This window comes from Nuphar pumila, chromosome 13 (genome assembly GCF_984573655.1).
Source record: "Nuphar pumila chromosome 13, dmNupPumi1.hap1.1, whole genome shotgun sequence".
NCBI classification, from domain to species: Eukaryota; Viridiplantae; Streptophyta; class Magnoliopsida; order Nymphaeales; family Nymphaeaceae; genus Nuphar; species Nuphar pumila.
In genome coordinates this window covers 100,862,295-100,870,562 of record NC_143261.1, presented here as the reverse complement: position 1 = coordinate 100,870,562, position 8,268 = coordinate 100,862,295, and the positions used below count along the sequence as shown (strand labels likewise).

Sequence of the window (8,268 nt, the reverse complement as noted above, 5' to 3'; positions counted from 1 at the left end):
TGTATATATATCAAATAAAGCAATTTTAAAAAAAATTAAGATTCAAACATGATTTCAAAAAATGTACATATATCTAATTTCACAAGTTTAAACAAATAAACCTTATAAGAACAAGTCCATCAATAATAAAAAAAACATTCAAAGCTTTTTTTATTTTAATAATAAAAAAAAGACAAACATATATATATATATATATATATATTTAAAGATTAAAGAAAATAAGTATTTCCTCATGCATAATGCATAAAAAAGATAGCACAAAAGTACTTAAAAATATATGATACTTACCGGGTCTAGTTTTCCCTTGAATCCAAGCCATACAACGATCATGAATCCTTCACGAAGCACAAATTCGAACTAAAGAATCCCAAGACCCAAAAAGAGGCAAAATGCCAAGAAAAAATTCTTGGCTTTGATACCATGTAATAAAATCACAAAAAATACAAAAATAATGCCACTAAGGGATTTACAAGATCATGATCACAAAAGTGCATAAGCACAAATCAATGCTACTAAGGGCTTACAAGATCACAATAACAATGTGCACAAGCACAAGTCCGCTATAGTTCAAAACAATAGCCATCAAGGGGAAATAACACAAACACTAAGTGCATATAAGACATTAAGGAACTAAATAGAAAAACACAAAATATAAAAATATTCATCTTTATTGAGCATAAATGCTTAAGAGAAGCATTAAGTTACACGGAGGGGGAACTCTCCTATTCGTATACACAAAGGAGCCATAGAGCCCTTGGGACACTCCCCAACGACTAGAAATGGAGCCGTTGTTGAGGTCCCAGTGACTCTTTGTGGCTTTGACCACTATGCCTCAACTACAAACTAAATATCTAGTTTGTACAAAAAATAAATAAAAGACTAATGTACCCCTAATATGCACAACCTATTACATAATTAGTGAAAAGATGAAAATACCCCTAGTGAATATTTATCTATTACATCATTATAAATAATATATATATGTATAATACTATGTCACATGGGTGCGGGTGCAGGGATGCAGCACTTTAAAAAAACTTGGGTGCGGGAGGGCAAAAATATAATTTTTTTTTTAAAAAATAATATATATATATATAATATGTATATAATTTTTAAGTTTTAACAGTTAACAATAGTAACACTAATGAAATAAAAACACAAAAACCTGTTTTTACAATTTTATGAGTTAAACAGAAAGTATAAACCACTTTTATGTAATTTGATTAAAGTATAAGGGGTTTTTTTTATGAAATTTTAGAAACCAAACCTCAAAACAATAAATAATATAGGGTCCTAAAAGCAATATTTGATAATAAAATGAACTCTAATAGAAAAAATCAACTTAAAAAAATATTTAAAAAAAACTTGTTTTAAGAAAACGAAAGAAGGGTCTTGATCCTTCTTCCTTCTCTTTACTGAAACCCTAGACCTCAGGGTTTCCGTCGGCGACCTCCTTCATCTCCGCCACCGAGCAGCGACGCTAGACGAGAGTTCCCGCCGATGACATCCTCTGCCACCACTGAGCAGTGCCACCCATCGAGAGTTCCTTTCGGAGACCTATGCTTCTTTCGATTTTCTGGCAACAACTCGCTAAAGGGGACAAGCTCTCTCGCAGGGCTATGGAGTGTCCACCAAGCCATGGCCAATGGTGAGAGGAAAGACAAAGAAAGCAAAGAGGGAACTAAACCTTGTTTCCCTTAGTCCTTCAAGGGAGCCCGCCGGCAGAGAGAAGAGGGGAATCACACCCTCTCGCCTCTCAATCCAGCCCAACCACCGCCGACCGGATTCCTGCCGATGTGAGGTATACAAAAGATGACTAAAACCCTCTATTTTTTCCTTTATCAGCTAACCCTTACCCCCTCTATTTTTTTTTAAATCTACCATCGATCCTACTACAGTCCAGTGTCGGGGGTTTACCGGGCGTTGTCTTGGGTTTTAGGTAGTTATGGTCGAGGGGTTTGACCGCCTTCGACCTACCAGAGGCGGCAAAGACGACACTGATAGCGGCTTTGATGCCTATCCCTCTTCTGATTCCCTTTTCTGATAGTAAATCCCTTAAACAAACAAGTTTCTTTCTTTCTTTTTAAGTCTAAAATTTGGATGAATATGACCTTCGGTGCATTGACCGCACTGGGTGTAGCACCCGCGTTGCGTCGCGTCGACGCGGGTGCAACACCTGGTTGGCTGAATCCCTGTGACATAAGTACAATATGAAACAAATATATATGTATGAAAATACATACATATGAATATATATATATATATATATATATATATATATATATATATATATATATATATATATATATATATATATATATATATATATATATATATATATATATATATTCAACTTAACAAATACAACCCTACAGTTGTCCCTTATGTTACAAATGGTATTATCATCCTGGTATTATCATCCTCTACAAGAGCTAGAAATGGAAGATAGAGTTCTCAAAGTGTACTACGTTGATTAAGTGTGGTGTCTATAATATATCACTGCAGTTTAAATTTGCTGGTACATTTATAGCTCTTAGTGTATCCTTTCATTTTCATTTCTTAGTTTTTGATGAAGATAAGTAGATAATCATGTGCTAATTTTTGTGTGCTACATTTTTCCTGTTATGGATGCAACATGATTATGACAATTGATCTTAAGCTTGGTGACATTGCTTGCCAATCAGCTGTAGTGTGTACTTCGTCTAAAGAAGCTGTGGTACTAAGTACGCTCTTTGTTACATATACAGGTTAATAATTTCATCACTTGCTGGTCCCCATGCTGGCATAGCTAATGTGCCTTTTTATGAAGTATCAACCAGCATTTTATGAAATATTTGCAGCCGGCATTGCTCCTTGCACCTTTCTTGTTGGAAGGTCCTTCAAATTCCTGAAGGGGCCCAAATTTTCTATCTATGAATGGACTTTACTTTTTAATTTGATTAGTTGATTCATAAAGAGTTCTCTTGATTAAATATCCTGTCTATGAGAGCATTCTAGCAGATAAAAATGGCGGAGACACCATGGAAACAAAGTTATTCCAAGATGCCTTAAAGAAACTAACGAATTGCTCTTGTCAATTGCAGTCTGGAGTGATATGCTTGCTTGTTGATAGTCTCCTTAAATTGGAAATCTATTCTGATTATATGCAGGTTTGCATCTATTAATCATTGTGGTAGTGATAATTCTTGCTGCTTTCAATTTTCTTTCTTTTTTTGCTTTTGGCAAGTACTTTAAGTATGATATTCTCTGTTTTGGTCATTTTGCCGGAACACTGCTTCTAGTAATTATATCAAGATCCCAACTGTGAGTATACTGTGATGTAGAAGAGTGTGTTACATTCTAATTTCACTGAAGATTTCATTCTGTACCTTGAGCTAAGAAACTGTTTCATGATAACTTGTTTGTTTTCCTGCTCTAACAAACTACTATTGCTAATTTCCTTCTTTTCCTTTGTTTTGCTAAAATGTATTAAAGATGAGTGCATGTTGTTTGGTTATGTAACCTTGTTCTTCAACATGCAGTAATGCCTAGTAAAGGTGTAGGTTCATTTTCTAGGAGTAGCAAATTGACTTGTCTATTAGGTTTTGACCTGTATGAGATAATATCTGGCTTTGATGGGATGCTTAACCTCAATCTGTATGATGCTAGGCTATGTAGGAAAGATTAAGTGGGTTTGGCTGGTTTGTGTGTCTATGGAGATTTTTGGAATTGACTTTTTTCGGAAAATGATTGCACTGCCATCCTGCTGTGTTAAAAAAAATGCTTTTGCATTGATCTTTGCCATGGTCGAAGATATCACAGTTTTTCATTAAGATCTCTTATGCTTGTTTTCCAAAGAACCGCTGAGTCATGTTGACTTTGTACACATGGCAGCATTGCAGTGCCATTTCACTTATAGATTCTATTTGCATTGTCCTACTACTGATTTTTTTGTTTAGGAAGTGAAAAAGAAAAATTCATGTTACACTATCTATAAATATTTTTCAAGGATGTGTGTTTATTTGAACCCATCTTGTTGATATTTTTCAAGGATGTGTGTTGGTGAGATGAACTGGAGGAAACTGCCTGAATTCTTCTGAAGACTCTAGGACATTATTTGGTGTTGGCACTGTTTCAAAAAAATTTGGCACGGTGGTCAGGGCGGTAGTGAAAACCACTTGGGCCCAAATCCAAAAATGAGCTAGATCCAAAAACCTGGTCCAGATCAAAAACCTGATCAAGATCCAAAACCTAGTTGGGTTGGATCTAAGAACCAAACAAAAAGATCCAAAACCAAAATTTCATTAAAGATTCATATCTAAACATAAGACCCAAATCAACATTGGATCCAAACTCAAATTTGAATCCGAACCTAACCCAATCCAAGATTCATAATATAATTATATATATAAATCATTTATTCTCTTGTTTAATCTACATATTTTAAATTTTATAATTATTCTTGCAATTTTATTCATAACTTGAGTCTTAATTTCATAATAACTCGAAATCAAGAAAATATAATTATGTGTATAGATATCTTTTCTATTTCTGGTGCACCAAAGACACTCATAGGTTCTACCGAACCTTGGCTCACACCAAACCAAACATACGTGCTCATATCACACATCATTATCATCATGCCATATGCTCACACGCATAAATAAATGTTGCAACCATATGCAATTCATGATCATGCTTAAACAAGCAACATGTGCAACAATTCACTTTACACTAATGCATTATGATATTCAATGTTCATTAACATGCATATCATATGAATGGTTATAATTCAAGAATAACATGAAATACATTCAGTTTGCATGCATATCAGCTCAAATTTCAAGATAAACATCCATAGTCATGTTGCATAATGTAAAATACATTTTAGCATTCAAACTTGTCATCATGTGTAAATTTGGATCCATGTTAACCCATTTTTAGAAAACCCACCAAAAATTATAAAAATTGAATTACACTATACTAATTTTATTGGCATATGTCTCACGAAAACAGTTCAAGAAATAGAACTGAAAAAATCATTGTACATAAATCATGAAAATTCTTGGACTAAACCCTGTTCAGGAAAAATATAAGGCTGATCCTGTCATCTGCAGAAATTTATTTCGGTTTGGGAAATTTTTTCAGGATTATACAAAAATCCTTTTATAGAGAGTTTTTAAAACTCTAGAGGGTTCGGGAGAGGGTGGGACCCCCCCCTCCCCTGTTAGGTTTTCCATTATAAAAAAAGAGAGAGAGTTTTCTCTTATTCTCCTTTCCTATTCTTTTCTTCTCCTTCTTCTTCCTCTTCTTTCTTTCTTCTTTCTTGAAGGTTAACAATGGGTGGCCTCATCTAGCTTGTGAACTTACAATCCACAGTGGAAGACAGTAATTGTTTTCCTTGTGCTCCTTTCCCCTCTTTTTCTTCCCATCAGTTGGTGCTAGTCTAAATTTGAAGCTAATACAAGTTAGTCTAGTTTCAACCACTTTATTTTCCCTGTACGAGCTTAAGAAATCTTTTTATTTCTTTTCAGGACATTGTTACCTATTTAAAAGACTGCAAGGTTCTCCCGATTGTCAACAATGAACTCTCCTACAAGAACTCCACTTTTAAGGAGAGATTCAGTAGCTTGAATCGTCTAGTTCTTATCATGGTAAGTTCGAAGAGGCTCTTTGGTTTGTTCCATGCTATCAACCTCCACTATCATGCTGCTGGGCTGTTATGAAGTCTTTTTCACATGTTTCTTCCTTCTACCGATCGGTTTGGTTATGATGATTCTCCTTGCTGCGGTGTTTCCCTCGTTTGCAAGTTTGAGCAAGACAATGTCCTGGTCCCACGGGAAACCTCCTGGTTTGGATACTATTCAGATGGGTCCTTCAGTGAAATTTTGTCTCCTCAGCAGGTTAGTAGCTCTGGCTAATGACAATTCACTTCATGCTAACATGGAATTTAAATTTGGAGATGGTAAGGCTTGAGAGTCATACCCTGTATTTTAAACAGTTGGAATTGAAATGGTCTCTTTTCTAGTAAAGGCACCGTTGGTATTTTTGTTTTTTGAAAGGCAAGCTGGGGTTAGGCAGACCCCTACCAGTTAAACAACTGTACCATTGGGTTTTGAACCTTCTGTTCCCTAGGTCCTCCTACCAAACAAGCGGAGCCCCCATTGTTAGCACCGTTGATATTTGATCACAGTATCTAATGTAGTTCCTATAACCAAAACTAAAATAGTTAGAAGACTACAACGGGACGTACCATGTCGGTTTGGATCCTTGGTTGTGGTTGCCCATGGAGCACCTGCTAATAGATCCCAAGTCAGGCAAGTGTAGCCAGCTCAATTGAGTCACTGAATGGATAGCTAGCTGACAAGGTCTTATGAGCTACAGCTGCACAGTTCCCAGTTGGGTTTCGATGATGATGAACTATTGTTATGTCTTCTTGTCATTACGTTCTTTTTTGTTGCATTTTTGTCTATGCAGACTGCGCTCTACATTGAAGACTGGATTGGTCTCAAAACTTTAGATGAGTCTGGCAAAGTGGAATTTATCAGTGTTTCAGGTGGGCATCTTTCCATCTCAAAGAGTGACATGCGCAAGTACGTTGTGCCATACTTGGAGGAAAACTCGACCGAGATGGTCCGCCGAACTAGTTTTCTAGAGAGGGTGTCGTCTTCTGCTTGGGATTTAATTGCTACTTAGTGTGCATTCAAACACACAATAAGCTGAAGCATTGGCACTGTATGGATCCTTGGAAAGAATTTGATCATTTATTTGTGGAGCTTGTGGTTTTATGTGTAACTGTTGCGTTGCTCAACCGAAGCATCCCATCAATGCCCGGACAGAAAACTGAAGCCCCATTTTCTGATGTGCTTGGATGTCAGTGTATCACAGGCACATGGATCAGGGGTGGCAGGTTTCTGCCACTGTGTTACATGGACATATGAGAGCGAATCAGGGGAGCGTTTGATTGCACAGACAAAACTGTGTAGAACAAGCCTGTCTGGGCACTGCTGGCTGAGTGCGGAGGTGTCCAGAACAAGTGGAGTTTTTGTCTCAGGTGTTCCATTTTTTTGTTTCCCAGGAGTCCCAAACACCACTGCTTCAAGGGGAGGGGTGGAACATCCCAGGATACCTGCTAGACTAGACTCGAATGCACACTTCTTGGGATTGAGTCATAAACCATTAGGACTCTCGGGTGAGGGCTTGTCGAGGATGGTCGAAATGATCTTGCCACTTTGTAGCTCTCCTCTGCCTTTGCTAAGAAGCTGACTGAATGCAAACAAAGAAATACAAGACAGATTACTAATCACAAATCTCTATAAGAAAAGGTGATATAGGATGCGGGGAGTACCCAAGATAAGGGGATCATGGTATCTTAAAATCGCACCAAACGGAAAAAGTGACCTGCTAGACTGGTGGGACACTGTTTCAGCTGTCCCATGCATCCACCGTTTGTGTCGGATGTGTGAAGCATAGATAGCAACTACTCGTGGAGGCTATTGTCCATGCAATCAAACACCCCCTAAATGTCATACATCTTGAGATGAAAATAGCACCCAAGGTATCCTGAATGGAGTGATTACTTGAGAGGGGCAAAATGTTGTAACATCTTGTATTTTTATACTTAGTTAAATTTGAGATTTTTGAAAATTTAACTAAGTATAGAAGAAAATCGGTAGAACCTCGATTCTAGACCGATGTTCTTTGATTGTGGGTTTGGCCTATGTCTTATTGATAAAGTCGTAATAAGCCTATCGAAAGGTGATAAAGAGTTTTATTTTCAACTTTTAAATTCAAGCAAAATTTAAGTTATATTCAAATGAATTTCAGAGGTGAAATTTAAGTTATATATCGTTGGATGCATCTCAAAATTCTGAGTGTAATGATATTTTAATTTTCTAAATTTGAGCTACGATTGGCCGAAAAATCGTATTTTTTGAAAAAGAACCATCTCGATGGGATGGGTCCAAATTTGGATCAAACTTGATTCAATTCTTTTGATCCAAATTAATATGAATCTGAATTCTATCTAAGACCTATATTAATTAGAATTTGATCCAGCCCAGGATCTAATTGAGGTTTTGATATGGTATGGATGTGAATTTGGATCGTGGATCTGAATCTAGATCCAAAATTCATACTCAACGCAAATACAACTTTAAATTTAATTTTTATATTTAAATTAATGTTAACTAAAGTTAAAAAGACTCTTAGAGGGATAAGGTACCCTCTACAAGTTTTTGAATATTTAATTATTAATAAATAAATAATTTATTATTAAATTATAATTAA

General features: G+C 36.2%; 1 protein-coding gene across 2 annotated transcripts; it reads left to right on the top strand.

Moving 5' to 3' along the window:
- Positions 1 to 1,428: 1,428 nt before the first annotated feature.
- LOC149819474 (uncharacterized) lies at positions 1,429 to 6,754 on the top strand. 2 transcript variants are annotated; one of them, XM_089985228.1, is made up of 5 exons: positions 1,429 to 1,801; positions 3,084 to 3,149; positions 5,514 to 5,633; positions 5,790 to 5,882; positions 6,457 to 6,754. In XM_089985228.1, exons 1-5 carry the CDS (start codon positions 1,646 to 1,648, stop codon positions 6,673 to 6,675), a joined length of 654 nt encoding a protein of 217 aa, XP_089841354.1. In that variant the 5' UTR covers positions 1,429 to 1,645; the 3' UTR covers positions 6,676 to 6,754. The 2 variants fall into 2 exon arrangements, with proteins under 2 accessions (XP_089841354.1, XP_089841355.1); XM_089985229.1 differs by lacking the exon at positions 3,084 to 3,149.
- The last annotated feature ends 1,514 nt before the right edge of the window (positions 6,755 to 8,268 follow it).